Source organism: Astatotilapia calliptera, chromosome 10, assembly GCF_900246225.1.
Source record: "Astatotilapia calliptera chromosome 10, fAstCal1.2, whole genome shotgun sequence".
Lineage (NCBI taxonomy): Eukaryota > Metazoa > Chordata > Actinopteri > Cichliformes > Cichlidae > Astatotilapia > Astatotilapia calliptera.
In genome coordinates, this window is record NC_039311.1 from 19,296,692 (window position 1) to 19,321,234 (window position 24,543).

General features: G+C 41.9%; 1 protein-coding gene across 4 annotated transcripts; it reads left to right on the top strand.

Moving 5' to 3' along the window:
* The first annotated feature begins 2,782 nt into the window (after positions 1-2,782).
* Positions 2,783-24,498, top strand: tcerg1b (transcription elongation regulator 1b (CA150)). Of its 4 annotated transcripts, none has more exons than XM_026181188.1 (21): positions 2,783-2,871; positions 6,664-6,889; positions 8,288-8,440; positions 9,516-9,792; positions 9,878-10,120; positions 12,568-12,627; positions 13,673-13,873; positions 15,184-15,290; positions 15,402-15,490; positions 15,600-15,760; positions 16,938-17,019; positions 17,127-17,262; positions 17,437-17,526; positions 17,635-17,753; positions 19,538-19,688; positions 19,825-19,989; positions 20,246-20,428; positions 20,656-20,865; positions 20,978-21,061; positions 22,552-22,652; positions 23,763-24,498. In XM_026181188.1, the coding sequence occupies exons 1-21, from the start codon at positions 2,825-2,827 to the stop codon at positions 23,962-23,964; spliced, it is 3,087 nt and encodes a 1,028-aa protein (XP_026036973.1). In that variant the 5' UTR covers positions 2,783-2,824; the 3' UTR covers positions 23,965-24,498. The 4 variants fall into 4 exon arrangements, with proteins under 4 accessions (XP_026036973.1, XP_026036974.1, XP_026036975.1 ...); XM_026181189.1 differs by having other exon boundaries at positions 20,656-20,835; XM_026181190.1 differs by lacking the exon at positions 12,568-12,627.
* Positions 24,499-24,543: the final 45 nt, after the last annotated feature.

The following is a 24,543-nucleotide window of genomic DNA, read 5'->3' on the forward strand; positions in this document are numbered from 1 at the left end:
TGTCTTTATTTCTCCTGGGTTTTTTACAGAGTTTTCCCCCAACAACCTCTGGCGCAAATTACTGACCTCTGTCATCATTTTAGGTGGGGGAACTTGCACAATCGGTGGCTGACTAAATACTTTTTTGCCCCACTGTATGTGTGTGTCTGTGTCAGGTGGGGTCTTAGACGATCTGGGAACAGCTCAGGTGCCCTCAGACGTCGGTGCATTGATGGTTCTTGCTGCCCAGGACTGGGCGCTCAGGTATGTACCGGTTCACTACCGGTGCCTGCTTGGCAGGGGCTGGTGCCTGTGGCTCAGTTGGGTCCCTTCTGGGGGGTGGGAGGGTGCTCAGTCTCAGGCCTCAGTCTGCTCTGGATGCTGGCGGAGCCCACGGACACGTCACTGCAGCTCCCTGTGGCTTCTGCACCGTGCCTGCTTGGTGACCCCACATCTCGGGCTCTCCTCAGCTCTTTCCGGGAGGGTGGCGCGGCTGCCCCTCCGATGGTCCTCCTTTGGCTCTCGTGCTCTGGGGGCTTCTGGATGTCTGGGGCCTGGGGGGCAGAGCTATGGCTCCCCACAACCTCTAGCAGAAATTCACATGGAGAAACCTTTTGAATACAAGCGCACTCATCTACACAGGTGTGCACACAGGTATACACACGGGTGATCACAGACACAAACTATATCTTTCTTGGCTGCTACCTCAAAGCACATCATGCGCTGTCGGTCTTGCGTGCTGCAAAATAACATTCACTATTTAGTATTTATTGTTACTTACACTTGTCTAGGTTATTGCTGTGGTCTCCATATTGTTTTGCTCTCTTTTTGCTTGTTTTCTTCTTTTTTCTCTTCTCTCACTGTCCCTCATCCTCTCTGTTTTTCTTTCCCTCCCTTTCTTTCTCCCTTTCCCATCCCCCAGTCATGTCTGTCCAGTCTGTAATAAATAAAATAAAAAATAAATAAACAATAATAACAAAGGTCAATCAAGTTACCATAATGATCCACTTGGTAAAATTAATTCATTGGGCATCTTTCTTGGCCTTCAGACAATACTTCTGATTGCTAAAGTACCAAACTATTATCTTGCCTCCCAGTATCGATCAATTTGGATCTGGCTACATGCAGAGGAGTGAGGTTCGATGGGTTCCAATAGAACAACATGAGGTGAACCCCATACTATTAAAAGATGTTCTATTTTTAGGTACAAAAAAATGTCTATCCAAGCTCACAAACAATTTGATAATATTAAACACCTTCTGTGCCTGGCACGAATCCCACTCACTTCTGAAAATAAATATCTCTTTTCTTAGAAGGACACCCCTATGGGGCAACCCTGATCTCTCTCATCATATTGCTGACCCAATATTGCGGGGATGGAAGGACAGAAATATTCGAACTGTTGCCGACTTATACAATAATGATACATTTATTGACGTTCAACAACTAAAGGAAAAATTCAAACTCCCAGGACAAAGTTTCTTCAAATTCCTACAAATAAGAGATTGGGTCAAAGAGAAATCCAAAGGGTTATTCCCCGAGATACCAAAAGAAACTCCTCTTGAAACACATCTTTGCACCAAACCATGGAAGTCAATAAAAGGAATAGCATCTTCTATATATGCTATTACCAATGAAAAGTTATCTGACCATAACAAAGCGTCGATAAAAAGAAAATGGGAGACAGACCTGGGCCATGTCTATGAAGAGGTAGAATGGCACCATTTATTGGAACAGGCACAGACCATGTTAATTTCTACAAAACACAGGCAAATGCAATTTAATATATTTCATAGGATATATAACACCCCTTATAGGTTACATAAAATTGATAATAATTATTCCCCCAAATGTTTGAGATGTAAGGTGGCAGATGGTCATCTCCTGCACATGCTGTGGAATTGCCCAGTGATAGAGGAGTTCTGGAGACGGGCCATTGAAATAATCTCAAGGGTAATGGGGATCCAAATCGAACTGGATCCAAACTATGGATTCTAGGTGACACAGGTTCTATTAATGTGAATTATCATAAGAAATATTTTATTTTACTTGCGAGTACTGCAGTGAAAAAATGTATTCTGCTACATTGGAAATCTGAAAATTCTCCAACATTGAGACACTGCACCAAGCACTATTGATCTTCAGGTCAGGTTGATAACTTTAGTCAGAGCTGTTTCTGGCTCTGAAACCTGATTGGCACTTATTAATACTGTGAGATGAAAGGTCTTCATTGAGTTATTTCTTTAAAAAAAAATAATAAATAAAAATATATATATATATATATTTTGCTGAGCAAATAATGATTAGAAATAGGCTGATAATTATTAATTACCAATGGATCCGCAGAATGATAATAGCACATGTGAGAGAAACAAATCGTTGGCCGTAAAAATATGTTGATAATATTTACTAGTGATTTTAAGATGATATCATGCACTTTTAGGTTTGTGACTACATTTCAGAATGAAGGCCTTCCAGTAAGCGCAGGGCGTTTCCACTATATGGTGTACTGCCACTTCTTTTAAGTAGCGGAATGCCATCTCAACAGGTGTAAATCAAACAAAACACGGACACCAAAACACAAGTGGAGTGTGTGCAAATCTCCAGTGATTAGAATCCGCTTTATAATCAACAGCACGGAGCACCGACTGAACAAAGACATCATGAAAAATGGGACCCAAACGGACCAATGAACACTTTACTGAACGTTCGCAAGAAAGACAATATCCAATCACAGTCCACGCAGCTCGAACTGTATCGTGACTGAGGTCCGCGCCTGGCGAATAGGAAAAGTAGTCACCGCTAAGGGGCGTTTCCAGGAAGAGAGCGGTTACATTTTCCTGTAATGGCGGACCAGGCAGAGAGCGAGACTATCGGGTTCAACGACAACAGGTCAGATAACAGCGAGTAAAGCGTTAAAATGATTATTAATCGTGGGTAATATAAAGCATTTGCGGACATTTAATATGCAGCTGGTCTGCGTTGCTTTAGGTTCAGTAGTGTTGATATGTGGCGCTCGTGCATGTCAATGTAGCCACGCCAGCTAACTAGCTTCCAGCTAGCTAGCCCCCGTGTTGAAGAGCGGCTCGATTTCTGCTCTCTGCTCCCCGGCACGCGGTAAACATGGGCCAGACAGATTAAACAGACAGATGTTTACCTCTCACGCAAGGCCACCCCAATCACCCGGCTTTGTGCTTGGGCTCAAACGTGGCGGTTGTTATCAATTATATCCAGCTAGCAAAAATATGCTAAAGTGATTGGAAAGTAGCTGTTTTAAATAGACAGAAAAAAGGTTGATGTTAGCCCGATTATCACAAGACGACATTTGCTGAATGTTTGTGTTCATCTACGGCCAAGCGGGTATAACCCTGAAGGGTTCAGCATGTAGATATGAGGGAATATAAATACCACAGAGTCTGAATGGACAACCCGTCCACGTCACACCGTCTTCAAACAGCCTTGCATAGCAATTAAGTAAATTTACCCTAAATGATGTCCTTAAGTAGAATCCTAAGGTATTTATAATAAGGAACATGTATCTGTGAAGGTTCTCAGTCATCCAGGTCATCGTAGTCTAAGGAGCTTGGAAAGAAAAGCGTCTGGACTGGACTGAGTTGCTTGAATAAGGAACATGTATCTGAGAGACATAGTTTCAAGTTACTGAAATGAATGTGTTATACACCATCCAGTCAACTGGGGCCTGTTCTTCGTACCTCGCTAAGTAAGTTAGCTGGATTAGATTGTTGACGATTTTGCGTGATCCTGGATCGTTCGGTTCCCCGAAGCTCATCCGGGACTTGCTGTCATAGCAACAGAGCCGTAAGCGTAAACCTGCTCGGGAGCAGGTTTACTTTATGTAAACAGGATTAGATCGCGGCCACGCAGGTATGTCCGCTTCATTTATACGAAAGCAACAGCGATATTCCACCACTGTTTCACCATAAATAAATATTATCAATGTAACTAAAGATAATGCAGCACTTGATCCTTTTATTGATGTCACACAGATACATACAGGTCATTTCCTAAAAAAGGGAAATGTACTATTAACATTCTATTACATGTATGTGATTATTACAGATGTAATTCATATTTCAGAGTAGTAATTGTAAATTACTTCGTGTAATCAAGATGAGAGACCACGGCTATAAAAGCGAAGGTGGATTTGGGAAGTCTGTCGCAGCCATGTCCTGTCCGTATACGCGACCAACCCATTGCGGAAGGTGCAAGATTGATAAGGAGAGTCCTCAGAATTCAGCGTATATTGCGGGATAGACAGGATCCTTTAGCTCAGCGCGACAGTGTGCTCATTGAGAGATATCGATATTCCCGTGAGGGTATTATTTACTTAACCAACTTGTTGACGAGGGGGTGCAGGACCACCACCTGTCTTTTTTTCCTCTGCCCTTTTCTTGGTTGCTGTTATGAACAAACTAACAGAGTATTACAGGCCAGTATTACCTTGCCAAGAGACGAAAAGCAATCTAAGAGATAAATATTACCATTCTGTAGAATACTCCTGTATTCCACTTTTACTTGTTCCCATGTTCTTGTGGGTCCTGTTGTGGCTCTAATGTGAAAGGGGATATAATATAACATATTATAATATAATATAATGCCATATGATATTGGACAATATAGTGTCATATGATAGATCTACCCTACCGCCTACTGGTGTTGGCCAGAGGGGCCGATGGCGCGATATGGCAGCCTGGCTACAACCGTAGCTGCCTCCACCAGTGTGTGAATGTGGGAGTGAATGAATAGTGGTATCGTACAGCGCTTTGGGTGCCTTGGAAAGCGCTATATAAACCCAATCCATTATTATTATTATTATTAAATTACCTACGAGTTTGATTTGTCAGCAACTTTCTGCCAGCCCTCTCTCCTTGCTTTTGCAGCCTTTGCAGTGTTCTCTTGCGTTTTAATTAAACTCTGGAACTCCTGAAATCCCTCACTCAAGAGTTCTTGCTCTGCTGCCGGAAAATACCGTGCACGCCCCTTCGACATTTTCGCCGACCAATCAGCGGGTTGCCGATCACTGTTTCTACTATCGATGCGTAGCCCCTTTTACGACACCCAGTGATGTCACATTACTGCGTCCAGCTGTACTAATCGTCAACAGCAGGTGTGTTCGGGGAACCGGATTAGCGAGCTCACGGTTAGCGCGATGGTTTGGTCTTGGATGTGTCATTTGATCTTGGATGTAGTAAGCGACGTACGAAGAACAGGCCCCTGGTTAGAAAAGCGAGCAGTATTTACAGTCCGTACATGTAAATGTATGCTTATGCATCAGTAATAACAGTTCACAAGTGTAGCATGCAACAGAGCTCATGTTGGTGTCTGATGGATACTTTAGCGATACACTGATTGTGAAATTCTAGGCAAATTCGGATTAAAATGGCAGTTTAGGTGATGGGCAATGGCCCAGAGTTTATTTTTTTATTTACTTATATATATTTGTTTATTTTTTGTGTCAGAGAACCAGAGAAATCTTTCATTTCTATCATAGCATCTTTGAACATTTAGCCAGCATTAAATTGTTGCGACGTAACACAAAGCTTCTGCTTCATATTAGAGTGGTTTTAAGTTGTGCTATTGCTACTTTGACTTTGATAATAGGTCTGAGCACTTCTTCCGCTGCTGTTTGCTGGCCCATTTCTGCAGCAAGTCTCACATTAGTCAGCAGAAAGTGTTTGTATTCATTGCTAACCTTTCCTGGCTATACTGCAGCTTCCTCGGTTGTAAAATTACAATATTAAGATGTTAATATGATATTACAGATGTTATTACTTTTGTAGTGTAATTTATTTTTGGATTGTGAAGGATAATTTGTCATTGCACTGTATAATTTTTTACTGTATATTAGGGCTGTTCGATATAACAATATATATCGGATGACAATATAAAAACGTCTATCGTTTCACTTTACGCTATCGTTTGTTTCGTGGTGTCACAAAATAAACTGTTAACAGCAATATTTTTTCATAGTTTTGATGGTCACTGTAGTGGCTATATTAATTTCTTAAAGTTCTCTCTTTCTCTTATATTTAATATAACCACACTACGGATGGACAAGCGCCTGTTTTTATGCGTTGTCGTTAGCAACAACGACGGTAACAGCATCGCGTGTCCGCTTGTTTATGTTCCACATAAACCTTTCACAATAAAGCTCAAGATCCTGTTGAGACTTTTCAAAATAAACTGAATCACGTGAAAGAGCAGATTATTTATGGATGAGAATTAAAAAAGAGCCGCCAGGTGCTAAAAAATAAACCTTAGACTCAAACGTTAGAACAGGCTTTTCCCCGCAGCACGCCGTGTAATAAATACTCACAAAGAAAACGGCAGCCGTTACATCTTATGTCTAAAAATGTATAGTTTCATGCATCGGTTAAAACACTCGACTCCAGCTACATGACGCGCAGCTGGAAACACTTCCTGCAAGACGAGCTGCCCGAGATTCACAGAATTTACAGAAAATGTTACATTTTTGTGATTTATATCGTTATCAGGACGATAGAATTCTTATATCGGGATATGAGATTTTGGTCATATCACACAGCCCTACTGTATATTTAATAATTAAGCTAATAATTGCTTTCTGCACTCTTTTCAAAGGCTTTATTTACAGTCTAGTGTTGATCATAAGCTTTAACTATAACTTTTATTATGTTGTGCCAGAATGGCGCAGCAGGCAGTGCGGTTTCGTGGCCCTGCGCCTGCGCCTACACAGACCCCGGTGTTAAGAGGCCCACCACCACTCCTTAGGCCACCGCCGCCTCCTTTTGGGATGATGAGGGGACCTCCGCCACGACCTCCGTTTGCACGTCCACCCTTCGACCCCAGCATGCCACCAATCCCTCCACCAGGAGGGATGCCTCCACCTATTGGGCCTCCCCACCTACAGGTAACTGCTCCACATTCTTTTACAAGCATGGTTTTCATCATGGAAATGTTACCCTCATGTTAGGGTTGTTAAAAAAAATCAATACTTGATACTCGCAACAATATTGATACCAACAGTCCTGTCTTTCCTTCCTCCATGACACACAACTTCACATGGCTCCTCCTGTCATTACCAGCTGTAGTAGTTAACGTTCATAACACTGAACAACACTTTAAGAGGAATTTTTAAGGTTAGTAAAGCTCCTGTTTCAACAGCATGAAAGTATTTAATAGATAAAAATGTTAACCCGACCAGTGCACACATTAACATTAGCTATTTAACTATTGTCAGTTACCCAACAGCCTTGTTAGCTGTCTGTTATTAGTAACGTGTTGGCTAGCGGACTGTAGTTAGAAAAATGATGAATAATTATTGCAGGTTGAACGAGTGGCTGATCGAATACTTAGCCATGGCAGAGGTGGTTATGGAGAAACAGAAAACCTGGCAGGTTCCTGGCTGTTCAGAGCAGGGAGTGAACCGTAGCCGAGCTAAGCAGAAAGGGAAATGTGATGAACTAATCCGAGCAAATAAAGACGGAAATCTGAAGCGGGAAATCAGGCGGTTTCAATTCTTAACGCAGAGTTGGAGCAGTGTACATGCTGGATGAGAGCGAGGCTGCAGGCAGATGTGAACTAGATAATTAACTTTAACTTTTTTACCTCTACAATAATTTCTAAAAAATATGTTTCTTTATTTCATGTAGCCAGCTGTGAGGGCTTTTTCACAGTGAGTGCAAGTTGAGGATATGACTTCTTCGCCATTTATTCTGGTGATGTAGGATGGGTTTAAAATCTTCCTCATGGTATCAGAAATGGTATCAAGTATTGTCATGGGTTTTGGTATCAAGTTTAAAATTCTTATATTGCGACAACCCTATTCTGGCGACGTGCTCACAATGGTTTTTGAGACGAAGTGAATTGAGTTATTATTTTAAATTATTGAATACGCATCGATCAGCTGTGTAGCCCCAGGTAGAGTCTGCAAAGAAGAGTGTGTCCTTCTCTGTTACAGCATAACAGCAGTATTAACTCTTAAAAGGAGGGGCAGACAATAAGGAAGCATATGACTAATCTTTGTTTTATAATCTCTTTGGGTTCATGATTGATTCTTTGGTGCAATGTCATTTTTCTCTTGTAAAATACAGTAATGATGCACAAATCTCCCTATTTGGAATCCAAAAAGGCCAATTAGCATCATCTGCTAGCTGAGCCCTCCACTGCTTGTGACTGTGCACTTTTCTGTATCCTCTACAGACACATTATGTTGGAGGATAGAGTGCTTTAACGGGATAATCTAGACTCTCAGTTCTGCTCTTTATTATATGAAAGCTAAATTCTGTGCCCTCTCTTTATTGTGTAGAGACCTCCGTTCCTTCCCCCTCCTATTGGTAACCTGCCACCTCCACCAGGAATGCTGTTTCCTCCTGGGATGCCTCCCGTTCCCACATCTGGAAACCCTGTGCTCAACCCTGCTGAAGAAATCTGGGTAGAGAACAAGACGCCAGAAGGAAAGGTAAGGTGGAGGTCCTATGAAAGCAGATAGCAGGCATCCTCAAGATGATATGTGTAATAAATAAGTTGATTGCACTAAAACAGCTTTAATAATAATTTGTGCACACTTAGTTAAAGCTTATGGTTGCATCAATATTGTCTCTAATTAAAAGTGGTGTGTTGTGTTTTTTTTTTTTAAATGAGATTTTTACAGTTTGCTAAATTCCTTAGTTGGTAGAACAAGAAATCTTGCTTAGCCTGAAATATTGGCTGCTGCCCCTAGAAGCTCAGTCATCAGACTCGAGCTGTCAAGTTCCCATATTGGTTACTTGGTTTTACTTGGTTTGCATTTCAGTCACCGTTGGAAGACAACAAGGCTGCTAATAACAGTTTTTAACATATTTCCACTCACTGTAAATGTTGCTGTCATCTTTTCAGAACTAGTTAATCGGGACCTACCTCTTGAGTGTAGTTATAATTGATAAGCCTATCAAGTGGGCACCTGCCACTCTCCCAGTCACTGTACTACTACTTATCATATCATCTGCCTCCAAGTCTTCCATCCTTCTCTTATACCAACCCACTGCATGTTCTCCTTCACTGAATCTTCTCTGTGGTCTTCCTCTTTTCCACCTGCCTGGAAGCTCCACTTTTAACATTCTTTGTCCAATATATCCACTAACCCTCCTCTGCACATGTCTAAACCCTCTCAACCTTGCCACTATAACTTAGTCTCTAAATTGTCCAACCTGAGCTGGTCCTTCTTATATTTTCATTTTGAATCATATCCTTTCTGGTCACTCTCAGTGAAAATCTGTGCATTTCCAGCTTTGCCACCACCAGCTCAGCCTCTTGTATTTTTGCTTTTGCCACCTACTCCAAACCATGTGTCAAAGCAGGTCTCACTAACATTTTGTAAACCTTCCTTTTCACTTTTGCTGTATTCCCTAAATCAGAGCTCTGCTGTAACAAGATTAAATTTTTGTTATTAATTATTTGTAATGCAATACAAATTGTTCTTTCATTTTTTTGTAATCATAAAAAACTGATTTTTTTCACAATATTTAAAAAAAACTGTGATTGTTTCTCATTCACAGACATATTACTACAACGCCCGGACCAGAGAGTCATCATGGAGTAAACCTGATGGTGTGAAGGTCATCCAGCAGTCTGAGCTCAACCCTCTTCTCGTGGCTGGGGCTGCAGGTTCAGGGGCAAATGTTGGGGTGACCGCCAGCTCAAGCAGTGTCAATACTACAGCAAGCACAGCAGCAGCAGCCTCCCCTACTCAAGCTCCATCCTCGGCCCCCTCCCGCACACTCACCTCCAGTCCAGACTCCATCACCACCCATTCCCCCTCTGCGAGCATAGCAGGTAAACAGCACCTCATCAACATCTCATACTCACACACACACAAAGCAAGAATAAAACCAAAAGTACTTCTTTTTCTTCCCAAAAGCCACCGTTGTAGCAGACCTCCCTCCTATTGCCACAGTGACCTCATCTGTTGCTGTTTCTCCGGTCACTGTGGTGACTGTTTCCACGGTGCCATCTCCTGTTACGGCAGTGCAGACCGTGCCACTGCTGCCAGCAGCCCTGCCTCACAGTGTGGCCCAGCCCACCGCAGCCATACCTGCCTTCCCTCCTGTCATGGTGCCACCTTTCAGGGTGCCTTTGCCAGGCATGCATATCCCTCTACCAGGTGAGAATGAGACACAAAAACCTTTAGTCAAGCTTTACATGTATATACTGTAATGACTATTCTGCCTCATTGGGCCATGTTTTTAAATGTTTTGTCCACCATGGCCTGCTGCTGTTGCTGTAAGGCTGTCTTTTACAGTCCAGGAGGGTTTTTTGTATCTAAGGTCTTCTAAAATATTTGGATGTACACATGATTCAATCCAGTCAGGTGTGCACAAGACACGTAGGGCTGGTTATAGGGTGTATGATTCTCCTGAATGCTATTCTTTGGACTCCAGGCATTTTAGTGGTAATCAAAAGGGAACATTTGGTCAGCAGAACTGCCACAAATTAGATTTAAATATAATTAGTGTTGTGATTTTTAGCTTTAATTACATTTAAGTAAAAAGAGAAAGAGAGAAAATGTTAGAAACAGCCCCAGATTCCTGCTCTTTTACACTGCATAGCAAAGAGACAGTGATTGTTAGACCTCATTCATGTAGGTCTAGCAGTCAGTCACTAACCATGTGGACCACAGGTTGCTAGGGAAAAATGTGTATTCCCCAACTGTTTGGTTGCAGGCTGTCACATGGTGAAATCAATTGCAAAGAAGGTGCTGCATCTTCTCTTCTTCTTCTTAGTCTCTGAGTTGTAGTGATCTTCCAATCTTCTAAACAAACAATAAGCGACCTCCTCAATCTGCTAGCAACCAAAGCAATAACAAGGAGTTTTTTATGCAGTACCCTAGGGTTTGGCGATTGGACGAATATATCTACTATCGACGATAGTTTTTACAAGGGTGTTATTTATTTATTTGCCCATGAGTAAGTTTGCTAATAATGATGGAGCAGTCAATAGAAAAAATAATAACGCTGTTTTAACTGCACCCTCCTCAGAGTGCGCCCAAATGCTTGTTGATGGAGCTGCAGAAGCTGGTGATAGCCTAGCATACTCAGCTGGATGGTGGACACGTACATGCTCATGCAAGCTAACCGTGTTTAAGTACTCAGCTCGCGCTAAACGTCTGCAAAAGTGGCACACCACTTTGGTTACATCCTTAGGTTTGCCCCTTTCATCCGGTTTAACGCCTAAAAAATCCCAAATTGTCGACTTTATATTTTTTTTAGTGCTGTCAGCGTTAACGTGCCTTCATCACGTTCCTTCCCCCTCAGCTTTAATGGAAGGAATTTCCATTTAACCCATCTGGAGCGCAGACTGAGTCAAAATCCCTGAAATGTCTCTGTCAACTCATTTTGGCAGTCCAAATTTTGTTCATTCTGCGCTCCAGATGGGTTGAGAGTGTTAAAAATTTTAATCGTGATGACTGCATTTAAGCCGCATTAACGCTGACAGCTGGGTTTTTGTTTTTGTTTTTGTTTTTTGTGATCAGTCCGTGCATGATCACATTGCCCTGCCCATCAAAAACTCTGCGATTATATCGCCCATTGACGATTGTTGGACTAACGATTGCCAGTTGGAAAATTTTTACATATCGCCCAACCCAACATTACCCTCATCATGACCGATTTCACCCAGCGACATCCAGCAACTGCTTGCCAACCAGTTGGGGAATACACATTTTTTACTTCCAAATGAAGGTTGCCAGGGGGTCACTGACCAGATTCTAGGGTTGTAGGAGAGCAAAAGATCAGTTCGCGATCTCTCTCCTTTTTTGAGTGTAAGAGATGAAACTGAATAATTACAACAATAAAGAAGAATCTACAGAGTCAAGTATTTGGATACGGCCTCACTCAGTACTGCAGATAGCAACTTTTTTTTTTTGGGAGGGGGGGGGGGTTCTGGGTAGAAACCCAGATTTTTATTTTATTTTAATTGTGACTTTATAGTGCAGTCATAAAAACATTCGCCTGATGTGTGAAAGATCCCCAGGTCAAGACTGGGAAGAGGCACAGATACTTGGGAGGGTTGTGTCAGGAGGGTGTAAGCATCTGTGTCAAATCTTACATGTAGATTCATCTGCGTTGGTGACCCCTTGTGAATAAGGGAGCACCCAAAAGAAGCTTTATTATTGTTGTAAATATTAACAACAAAAGATTTGGGTAGCCAGCAGGCTCCAGCTCCAGCCCATTATTTAGATCTAATTTAAAGTGAAAGGTCATGCAGGTGGATAAATTTATTGCCAGCTAAAATCAAAATTGGCTGAAAGCACACCTCAATTAGGACAGATGGTTTTCAAACGTCAGACTTGGAATCTCCTGATTGACGGTGTTGTTATTATGGATTCACTCTCTCAGATGTGCCATCAATACAGGCCGTACGTTATGTTGTGCAGCTGATTCCTGACATCTTTAAATATACATGAATTTCAACAGAGGCAGAAAAAAAAATCTGGTTGTGTGTTTTGTCTGAACTGGGCCAAACATATACAAGCTCTTACACAACATGGTAGCTGATATCTAGTGTCCTGCTGTGTTCAACCAGATGCTTGCTTGTCCGTTGTTCTTGCAGGTGTAGCAATGATGCAGATAGTAGATGCAACCTGTGTAAAGGCAGGCCCCAGCGCCAACGGTAAACACCCAGCCGCTCGCCTATCAGATCTACAGTAGATCGCATGGTAGTGAATGATGTCTACATGCGTAGTCTGGTGTATATGCAGACCCACAAACAGTGGCATGGTGTTGAGTGCTGTGAACATGGTCCATTGGGTGTACAGTGGTGAAATTCCTTCCATTAAAGCTGATAGAAACAGAAACTTAATTTTGTTTCCATGATCAGAGAGGGTGATTAGATAGAGTCACGCGCAGTGCTTCATTCTCATCTTGTGTGACATCTTTTCTAGTTTCTTCTTAACTGAATTCTTCCACCCACTTTAAAAAAAAGAAGAAGAAGAAGAGAAGCAAACATACAAGAACATGATTTAACTTTTAATAAATGATACTGACACTGATTCTTTGAACCGGAAGGGGGTAATTTTTTGCTGTTAACTGTTCTAAATTGTTAGATGTTACTGAGTTGTTGGTTGTTGGGGCATTTTTAGGCATGTGGTTGTCGACCGTAAACAGTTTTTTGGGGGGGTGGGGGTGGGGGGTGGGGTTTAGAAAGGAGTGACCATCTTTATATTTTAAGGGCAGTCTCATTGTTGTGTCAGGGCTTTGGTAGTGTAACGGTTAGGGCTACATGATGTGTTGTTGTGGTCGTCCTCCTTTGTGGCATGGTTGTGTGTTTGTGGTCACTACTGTATTTGTCTGTTTGTGTGGCCTGTGTTCATTGTCATATAGTTGCTTGTTCAAAGCATTTTAGACGTGAAGAGTTTCTTTCACAAAAATCACAATACCCTCTCTTTTTATTTTCCCTCGTCTTGCTCTGCTTGATGAGCAGAGAAACCCTCACACCGACAGTTTTTAGCTTGCAGTGAGTTATTCTTACCTCTGGTTTTACTAAGATGTGGGTTTTTTTGTTATTACTATCACCACATGTTGGTAACAGTCTGGGTCATGAAATCGCCTTCATTAATGTCTAAACTAATGCCATTGTAGCTAGTGTTAGTGGCTCAGACATAAAGATGACACTCAGCCAACAATGGTCTCTCTCTTCCCTGTATGACTGCTGACAGGCATGCTTCCTGGTATGGGCCCGCCTTTAGTTTCCGTGATGCACCCCCAGCTGACGCTCTCGGCAGCTCCTGCTTCCATGGCTGGATCATTGCAGCTCCCCGAGTGGTCAGAGTACAAAACAGCAGATGGGAAAACGTACTACTACAACAACCGGACGCTAGAGTCCACTTGGGAGAAACCACAGGCTGTGTTGGAGAAAGGTAGGCTTTGACATCATGTGTCTTATCCAGTATTATCCTTTTGAGCTATGAGTTTTTCCCAAAACTGTGCTATCTGTTAGCTATCTGTTATCTGTATTTTAAAAAAAGACAGACTTGTGTTCTTTTAAATGCAAATCAAATAGTGGGTCTAGCTGAATTTCTTTTCAAATCCTCTAAATCTTCTAAAATGTCCCAAAAATCTGTAATAACGATTTTTCTGTACTGCAAAACACAGGAAACTATGTTGCTTCAGACTCGTCATTTTTACATACACTCACCCGTCACTTCATTAGGCACATTTGTTGCACTGCTCTATGTAACTGGCCCATCTGCTATCTTTAGGCATGTAGATATAGCCAACATGGTCTGCAGAATTTCGCAATGAGCATCAGAATGGGGAAGAAAGGTGATTTAAGTGACTTTGAACATGGCATGGTTGGGGTAGTGCAAGACAGGCTGATCTGAGTTTTTCAAAAACTGCTGATCTGTTGGGATCTTCCTGCACAACCATCTCTAGAGAATGATCTGAAAAAGAGAAAATATCCCATAAGCAGCAGTTCTCTGAAAATGCTGGGGTCAGTTTTTGCTCTGACATTCAGATGGCAGGGTCAGAATCTGGTGTGAACAACATTAAAGTATAGCTCCACCCTGCCTTGTATCAATACTTCAGGCTTCTGCTGATGGCCCCTTTTACCAAACGAATATTATTTTGAAGCTACAGCCTACTGGAGCATTGCTTCTGCCCGTGTCCATTGCTTTATGATCAGAGTGTACCTGTCTTCTCATGGCTGCTTCCAGCAGGATAACACGCCAGGTCACAAAGCTCAGATCATCTCAAACTGGCTTCTTTAGCATGAAAATGAGTTCACTGTACTCAAATGGCCTCCACAGTGTCCAGATCTCAGTCCAGTCTTTGGGGTATGGTGGTATTTGCGTCATAGGTGAGCAGCCAATAAATCTGCTTCATGCTGTCATGTCAATATGGACCATAGAGTTAAAATAGTTCTGGAGGTTAAAGGAGGTCCAACCTGGTGCCAGCAACGTGTACCTAATGATGTGACTGGTGAGTGCATGGCCACAGTATCTAGTTAGTTTGAAGCTTGTATACACTGATTCCCAATCCTGCTGAGATTTCAGGCTCCAGATCATTCAGTGGAAGAGTTAATTAAATTAAAAGGGCTCATTCTCAGTTTTACCAAACTCATAGGCTATAACCACTTTGACTTTCTTGTCAGACCAGATGTAAAGTCAAACTTAAGTTATCTCACCGTCCGCATTTGTCTGGTTTTTTTCTCCTCCCTTCTCTGTAGAAAAAGAAGCAGAAAAGGCAAAAGAGCGACTTGCCCAGGAGGAAGCTGAGGCAATGGAGATGGAGGATAAGGAGAACAAAATGGAAAACACTAATAATGAGAAGGAGGTATCTGATTAACCACTTGCACTGCCAAGCCAAAACAGATTGAATCCAGTAAACCATCTGAAGGTAGCAGCAACAAAGAACCATTTCTTGTTTTTTTTTCTCTTTATCAAGGAGACAAAAGAAGAAGAGATGACGGAGGAGGAAAAGGCAGCTCAGAAAGCCAGACCTGTAGCCACCAACCCTATTCCTGGCACGCCATGGTACAGACTCTGCATATCATCGCACACTTTCCTTCATGGTATATGGCAGGGCGGTAATATAATGCTGCCCTTTTTTTCCTCTTCTTCTGTGTCTATTAATCTGCTTTAGGTGTGTGGTGTGGACAGGCGATGATCGTGTATTCTTCTACAACCCGACAACTCGGCTCTCCATGTGGGACCGCCCCGAGGAGCTGGTTGGTCGAGCTGATGTTGACAAGCACATCCAGGAGCCACCACATAAGAGGGGTCTGGAGGACAGCAAGAAGACAGGTGTGGATGCAATGTTTTATAAATTATACATTATGTACTGAGAGTATTGATATAGGAAAGGTTTAAGCTAAGAAAAGCATATTAATTATTGTTGTCATTATTATTATTATCATTAGTATTTATTTATTTATCTTTTTATTTGACGAAGCAACAAGAGTACAGCCTGTGGTCCGAATTTTCAGTCAGATGTTTTCACATTTTTGAGTGTTTTTCCTCTTTTCTTTTTCAAGTTATGTCAAGCTTTATGGATTTTCCATAATAACGAGCCACAGAATACATAATGTATTTCTGTTGAAATCAACTTTTTATCCCCTATTTTTTTTTATTTTGCTTAAAACTACATGTTAGGGAAACAAAAATAAACACTTAAAATATACTTCACGTGCTGCTGGCAACATCATCACACGGCCACTTCTATTCATGCTCAACATTAAGGGGCAAGCTACCATATTCACCTGAATGATAGGTGTCGCCACTGAGACAATACTCCCTCATCAGATCTGATATAGGAAGAGAAGAAGTCAAGACCAGAAGCAAAGACTCCAGAGTTTGTTTTGTTTTTTCCCCAAATTTTTGCAGCATCTGAATCTGTATAATCAGTCGATCTTTGTGGCTCAGTAGGGATAAAAACTGATACAGTCGTACACTTGTGTCTTCAACCCACCTGTGAGACCTCTGACTTTCACCCTTAACCACCTTTTACTGAACATTACAACGTATCAGTGAACGGAGAGACAGCAGTGATGTAGTTGCACAAATCAGGTGTTTATTTTTTCTCTTTTGGAACAGTAAACCCTGTGCATGACCTTTGGGTAGCTGTTCCACTTTTATACAGTTTAAGGCTAATTACAGTCACCTCTGTTAGCGTGGACTTCACAATGGCTGCACGCTGGTAAACCACTTTCTGCAACAATAGTCCTGCGTCACACAACAGTTAACCACGTGGCCACGTTCATTAGAGGGACAGGCTCAGCTCTTATCAGTTAGCCATGAACACAGCACATGCCCTCAGAACAAACAAATGCTCAGCTTAAACAGTCCAAGTTGAACTAGTAGTCGTTGAAGTTGTGTGGCACTACCTTTTGGCAGGCAGCCCTCTAAAAAAAACACAAGTGTTGCAGTCATTCTTGGCTCTCTGTGCTCACTATATTTGTGTTGTGTCTGTGTTCACACACAGGTGTCAGCAAGGAGGATCCAGAACTATCCATTGCTGCTGAAGAGAATCAAGATGAGGAGCCAACCAAAGCCAAAAAGAGGAAGTAAGTCCTATCCCTGTGAAAAATTCTTTTTTTCCTTTCTCTTTTTGATTCATTAATCTTTAAAAAAATGATTCTCTCACCACCACCTCTGTTTTTAACACTTGCAGGAAGGAGGACACGAAAGAGGCAGACTCTGAGAAGGAAGCAGCCATGGAGGCAGAGCTCCGAGCAGCTAGAGAAAGAGCTATAGTGCCACTAGAGGCCAGGATGACCCAGTTCAAAGATATGTTGTTGGAGAGAGGGGTAACACATCTTTTTTTTTTTTAAAAAAAGTTTGTTTGAGAGAACCACATGAGATGAATTGTTCCCACTTTTTGAGATTTTCTTTCCATTGCACATGCTCGGAAATGTCAAATCTTTCAGGCTTTTGTCAGACACGTGGTCACCGTTTAGTCTTGTTGTCTTTCCTGCCTGTAGGTGTCTGCATTCTCAACTTGGGACAAAGAACTCCACAAGATTGTTTTTGACCCACGTTACCTACTACTGAACCCCAAAGAAAGGAAACAGGTTATTTTTTTTTGTTTTTACCCTTTTCTCAGTATTTCTCTGTACTGTATTTTTAGCTGTTACACTTTGTTGTGGCCTTTGAGTCATTTTGGTATAATTGTGCTTCAGGTATTTGATCAATATGTGAAGACACGAGCAGAGGAGGAAAGGAAGGAGAAGAAGAACAAGCTGATGCAGGCCAAAGATGAGTTCAGGAGGATGATGGAGGAGGCGAAGCTCACACCAAGGTGACAGGACAGTCCACTTTTACTACATTTCATAGTGGTTTTATGGGGTCAAATCAGTCACCACTACAATTACCCTCAAAGAAAAGTCTTATTACATTACTCGTTTGCCTCTTTTTTACTAGTACCTACTAAGCTCCGTTCAACCATTGGTTTCGGTCATTTTCCATTACAATTGAGTACCTCCTCAATGTGGGTAGGGTCATTATTAGGGTTGGGTTTTGATGATCGATTTATCAATTAAAATCGATTCTAGCTTGGATAATGTAAAATTGATTCATTAAAATCCTGAATCGATTTTTAAATATACTTTTATTTTGCCCGAAACGCCAGAATCTCAGGTTAAACTTCACAAAATTTCAACAACCACCAAACAACTAAAACAGTAAATGTGAGCAGGTACACGGATTCTGCACAAAGACTTAAACACAAAGCTCGAACCCGCCGACGGATCAGAATCAGTGAGACGTCGCCTTTCTCACCCGACAGCATGGACATGGTCGGGGCTGAAAGCTGACAGCTCGCTGATTCGGAGGTTTCGGCAGGTCCACGCTTTGTGTTTATGCCCTTTTTGCGCAAGCTGCAGGTTTTTGTCTCTCTCCAAACAATATTGACTGAACCAGCAGCAACAGAAGATCCAAACTACGCTTCACATTTCGCTTCACGTAAACATCGTCATGAATTCACTCTTAGTTTTGCTGTTTTGCTTCCACCACGATAAAGTCACACATCATGCAGAGCTCGCTGTCTCTCTCTCTCTCTGTACTTCAAGAACAGTTTCCCATCTAAAAATATTTTTCCTGCATTATTCGCTTGCTTATTACGCACAAGTCTACCGCTGTTTACAGCGCTGTCGGCCGCTGTTTTTTTTTCCTTTTACTTACTTCCGAAAAGAGAGCCTCATTTCTGCTGTTCAATAGGCTTCTGAACAAATGTAAACTTTTTAAAATTATGCAAAATTGCAAAACGCTTAGCTGTGTCTCTAATAAAACCTCTGTAACTTTGCTCTGCTTCACTTCAGCAGCATCAGGTAATGTTCATATGTTGATTAATCACTTTCTTTCGTTTTTGATCTACTGCAGAATATTTTTAAGGTCATCTGCTATAAAATCCCAGGCAAGGAAAGTCGCCTTCATGTTTTTCTGTGTTTTATCCTCCGTTACTTTGACACAAAGGCCTCTGCTGTGATGCTTACACTTTTGATAAAGGCTCGCAACTGTCAGCTTTCTTTTTATAGATATAAAAATATGGAAATGTACTGATACGTGATCAGAATTATAATGGTAGAATAGAATAGACTGAGGCAAAATTTCCCCGATTCAAATCTAATTGAATGGAATCGTGGATCGAATCGATTCTAGAAATCAGTGACAATACCCAGCCCTAGTCGTTATAGCAAGGTGGTGAGAAAGTGCCGTGATGTAATTTGTATGCAACATAAACACCACACAGTAATGCAGGACATCGAAGTGACATCAGAAGAGAGCTCGACACATGTTGAACAGTTTTTATCCTGTAGCCGCTAAAGGCTGGTCGGCTATGAATGAATAAATGCAGGAACCAGGTAGCGTAATATTTTGAAATTCTACCCACCCCCCCAAAGGTCAGGTCCTTGACCTCAAGGTCAGAGGTCAGGTTTTCTGAAACTCAGATGCGTGCATCTACTAGGAGGCTAAAGAGTAGCACTGGCAGCCACCAGTATTTTTGCAAGGTCCTTTTTAGACTTTAAATATCTTTGTACCGGGTCGTTTTGCTTCCTAATAATCAGCATTGTTGCTTTTTTGCAGGACAACATTTAGTGAATTTGCAGTGAAGCATGGCCGAGATCCCAGATTTAAGACCATAGAGAAGATGAAAGACAGGGAGGCTATCTTTGTGGAATTCATCACCGCTATGAGGAAGAGAGAAAAAGAGGACTCCAAGTCTAGGGGAGAGAAGGTAAGACTCACTCACACCTCAAAGTGCACCGTCTTTCTTTCTTAGCCTTAAACTCTCCAGAGTTGCGTCTCTGCTGCTGACGTTGTTTTTACACAGATTTATAATAAAGTTTGACGTGTTTGTTTTTTTCTTTAAGGTCAAGCAGGACTTTTTTGATCTTCTGAGTGAGCAGCACATAGAGGGAGGTCAGCGGTGGAGCAAAGTGAAAGAGAGGCTAGAGACTGACCCGCGATACAAGAATGTGGAGAGTTCTGCACTCAGAGAAGAGCTTTTCAAACAGTTCATGGAAAAACAAGCCAAGGTAGGAGCAGCTTTGTGGAGATAATGTCAGGGTTTATGTGCTGATCAGGGTTTATCTGATGTGTTCGAAAGCATTCATTGGAATAATAACTGTTCATGTACTTTTAGGGAGGTGCACATGTAATAAATGTTAACTAACTGGACGTTGACCTGATGTATATGGCACCAGCTCAACCTAACTTGTATTTCTAAAAGAGAGAATTTAGTGCAACATATCGAAAGAAGCTTACACAGACTTCTTGTGATATCACCTGCAGAACGTTGACATTGAGAAGGAGCGAGAGCTGGAACGCCAGGCTCGTATTGAGGCCAGTCTCAGAGAGAGGGAGCGGGAGGTCCAGAAGGCCCGATCAGAACAGACCAAAGAGATCGACCGAGAAAGGGAACAGCACAAGAGGGAGGAGGCCATCCAGCATTTCAAAGCTCTAATGTCTGACATGGTGAGGTGCTCTGCAGAAACACTGGGGTGTGAAAAAACACATGCTCTTATCATGTGTGAGTTTCGTTAAGTTGTGATCATTGTTTGTCAAAAAGTGTTTGAAATGTTACAGTTCATGTGTTGCTTATTTTGGGGATAATCCTACTAGATGGGTTTTTTCCCCCTCTTTGATCCCTTCAAGCAGTTTTTTTTTTTTTCCCCACGACTGTTTTTGTATTCGCCCTTCAGGTCCGTTCTTCTGATGCAACATGGTCAGACACACGTCGTAACCTGCGGAAAGACCATCGCTGGGAGTCAGCTTCGCTGCTGGAGAGAGAGGAAAAGGAGAAGCTGTTTAATGAACATGTAGAAGCGCTGGCCAAGAAAAAGAAGGAACATTTCAGACAACTGCTGGATGAGACCAGCATGGTAAGAAGTGAAAAAACAGGACAGAAAAAGGTGCCAGAAGTCATTTTATATGCTATATTTATAATACGTTATATATGATAGATCTGCAGCTCGATCACTGACAATTTTAAAGAAAAGGCTGTTGTTTTTGTGTGTGTTGTAGATTACTCTGACAACCACATGGAAGGAGGTGAAGAAAGTTATCAAAGACGATCCTCGTTGTATTAAATTCTCTTCCAGTGACAGGGTAAGACGTTATGGGCTCCAACCCATCTTTATATTATTATAAGATGATAAGAGATTAGTCGTGTTGCAAAAGTACGTCACAAGAAAGCAGTATTGCTCTGTAGTGTGTCTCTTTCACTTAAAATCTCACTTAATGCCACACCTTAGGAGTAAACACCCTGTAGCAGTCTTCACAGCTGCTTCTTATCCTATTCCAGTGTTTTTCTTAAATTTTTGCTACTATAACTTTGCACTGTCCACTTTCTGCTGTGATACAACAGATTTCCCACGTGTGGGACTAATAAACCTTATCTTATCTTATCTTATCTTATCTTATCTTATCTTATCTTATCGCCAGTCTAAACAAAAGAATCGGATAATTCAAAAGTGAATTATAAATCCAGTCCTTCTCCATGTCTCTTCAGTCAGCCCAAAAGATGATTTGACTTAAAAGTGCGTCTAATAAAATCCAAACCATGAATCTGAATTTATCAAGAGGGTAGTGAAAGTGATGCTGTATCTCTCGCTCTCTGCTGAATCTTCGGTGGTGTGTGTGGTAATTATTGTGGATAGACTCTCTCTGTTGTTCAGCGAAATGCGAGAAAGGGGAAGTCCAAAAAATTCCAGAGTTCAAATGTCTTAACTTTCGCTTTCAATGTGCTCTGCTGTTTGCAGCATAAAAACATCACCATCGTTTACAGAAGGACAGAAAAAGGACAAATACTCTATTTTTTTTCTTTATTAAAACAGCAATTAATTCATTTTTTGCTTAGTTTAAACCCATGTTGGTTGTTGCCATAAGGTGGTGCTGGATCTCCTGATCACCTTTGGTTGCGAGCTGAGATGCCAAGAATACATTGTGCCAATTAACCTTTTGAAATCCATTACATAGGTGTCACTACAAGGAGGCTTTCTACTGAGTTTGAGCCCTCAAAGTGGTTTCTTACTACAAGCCTCATTCACTCATCACACACACATTCATACAAGCAGTTTTGTGTATCATTTGTGTATCTTTCGCACACGCTCACACTCCAATGGATGGATTTGGGGAAGCTTAAAAGATTTAAATGGATGGGGATTCAGATACATTGACATGCAGAGTAGGGGGACCCACGTATTGAACCGCTGACCTTCCAATTAATAGACGCCTGAACCGCATCCGTCCTATTCAAGGAAACGTTTAGATCGAAGCAAACGCTAAATTACAAATTAAATGTCAGCATGAAAAAAAACGCATGCATGAATTCACACTATTATTCAAAGGCTTCTTGTAATCAAATGATTACTTTCATTGTCATGATCTCAAGGACTTGGCAGCTTACGTTGTTTTGGATTCATGGGGTGTTTCTATTCATAATCCTTCCTCTACAATGAAAGCTGCTGCCTGTGGACTGCAAACCTTCTCAACAGTGGCTGATATATCTTAAACATATTATAATGTGAGTTTAATTATTTGTGTGAAGTACACTTCCATTTTCTGGAGTTCTGACTCCTGTTTGTCCTTGTTTGTAGAAGAGACAGCGGGAGTTCGAAGACTACATCAAAGACAAATACATCACAGCCAAAGCTGACTTCAGGACACTGTTAAAGGAGACAAAGTTCATCACATACAGGTCTGTGCTTTGTTTCACATATGTTCAGTTTGCATAACCCGACACAGTTGTGCCCCTTCCTAGGAACTTGTTATAAATAAAGCTCATCTAGTCTTTATTTCTCTGCAACTTTAAGCAGATGGTGTGTTAAATGTTTAAGTGGAAAACTGGTGTGGGTGAAATCGTATTTATTTTTTATTTTTTTATAACGACACTGGAAGATTCTTGCACAGGTTGCATGACTTGAAACTGTAGTCTGCTCAATAGTGAGAATATCTGAATTACAGTTTTTAACCATTGTCCCTGTATCCCCACTGGCCTGCACTCACACTGCGCTGCACACAATTCACACCTGAGTATGCTTTAGTTTGTCTCAGCAGCTCGCTAGTCCTTGATGTGCCCACACAGAGCACAGTGAGGTTCAAGATTTTCAGAATCTTGTCTACAGTGTTAAAATAATACAACATAACAGAAGTGCTACTCCCAAAATAAAGAACACTACAAAAACAAGCCATTCACACAATAATCCAAGCCCTCTCAGTAAAAGATAATAAATAATTTTTAATATGAAGGAGTCGAGAATTAAATAGAACTTCTCATAGTGTATTGCAGTAATGATGCTTGATGTAGCACAGCTGAATAAAAACAGCTCTTTAGTCTACGTGTCCTTGTTTTGATGGACCTGTAGCATCTAGCACAGGTCAAACAGTGAGTGCAGAATGAGATCTGTCTTTAGTGACTCTTATATAAAGCTCTTGAGTGGTGTCTTTGCTTCTGCAGTCTCTTTGATTGCAACAGAAGACCAGAGCCAGTGATCTTTTCTGCTGGTTTTATTACCCTCTGCAAAATAGTTTTTTTATCTGCTGCAGAGCATCCAGGATGCAACGTTGTTACATTTTGTAGCTTCATGAGGACCAATTTTAGAAGTGGTGACATGCTGTCAGTTAACACAGCTATTTTTACTGAAGGCAGCTATATGCAGCATGCCTGAGTCTAACTAAATTGGGCTGACGTCTTAAAAACATTCAGCTCTAGAGCGAGTACACTCCATCCCCGGGACTCGGAGAGGGTGCTGTTCATCTTATTGTATTCCTGCTTGTGAGCGCGCTCTGCCTGTCTCCTTGTGCGCAGGTCGAGAAAGCTCATCCAGGAGTCGGAGCAGCATCTGAAGGACGTAGAGAAGATTCTTCAGAACGACAAGCGGTACCTTGTTCTGGAGTGTGTCCCAGAGGAGCGCAGGAAGCTCATCATGTTCTACATTGAAGATCTAGACCGCCGTGGCCCGCCACCTCCTCCCACCGCCTCTGAGCCTACCCGACGATCTACCAAGTGACCAATCTAATTACTGTCTTGGCCAGTGCTGTACTCCTCCTCGCCCTCCCTTTGGCCAGAGCATGCCCTCCCCTCAGCACCCCTTGATCTCCGCTCTCCAGGCCCACGGCTGGCCATGCAGTGTTTTTTCAGGGGGGTTACGTTGCTTAGATGTGTACCATAGAGATGAACGGTTAACGTCTCTGTGTTATGTCAAAGTGATGAAAAAGCCCTGCGTTTGAGGCGCAGGGACTAGAGGTTACCTGATCCCAAGGTGACCCTTAACCCCTCACCTCTGACTGACCACATTAGAGGGAGGAGGGATAGCAATGAGGCTGCAGGTTGTGCAGCCACACAGGTGTAAGATAGCCGATGTAAATGAGGTTGAGTGTGTGTATGCATGTGATTGAGGCGTCCTTAAGCCTTACAGATCCACTGTGCCAGGTCATCTTTTCAGCGGCTCAGTGTGAATGTTAGTTTCTGCTCAGTGGTTCACTCCAATGTTGCAGCAGCTTCTCTGTTGAATGAAATAAAGACGACTTCCACTGTTTTTCAATATGCTGTGCTCTGGATTATTTGAAATGTCAAAATCGAGGTAACA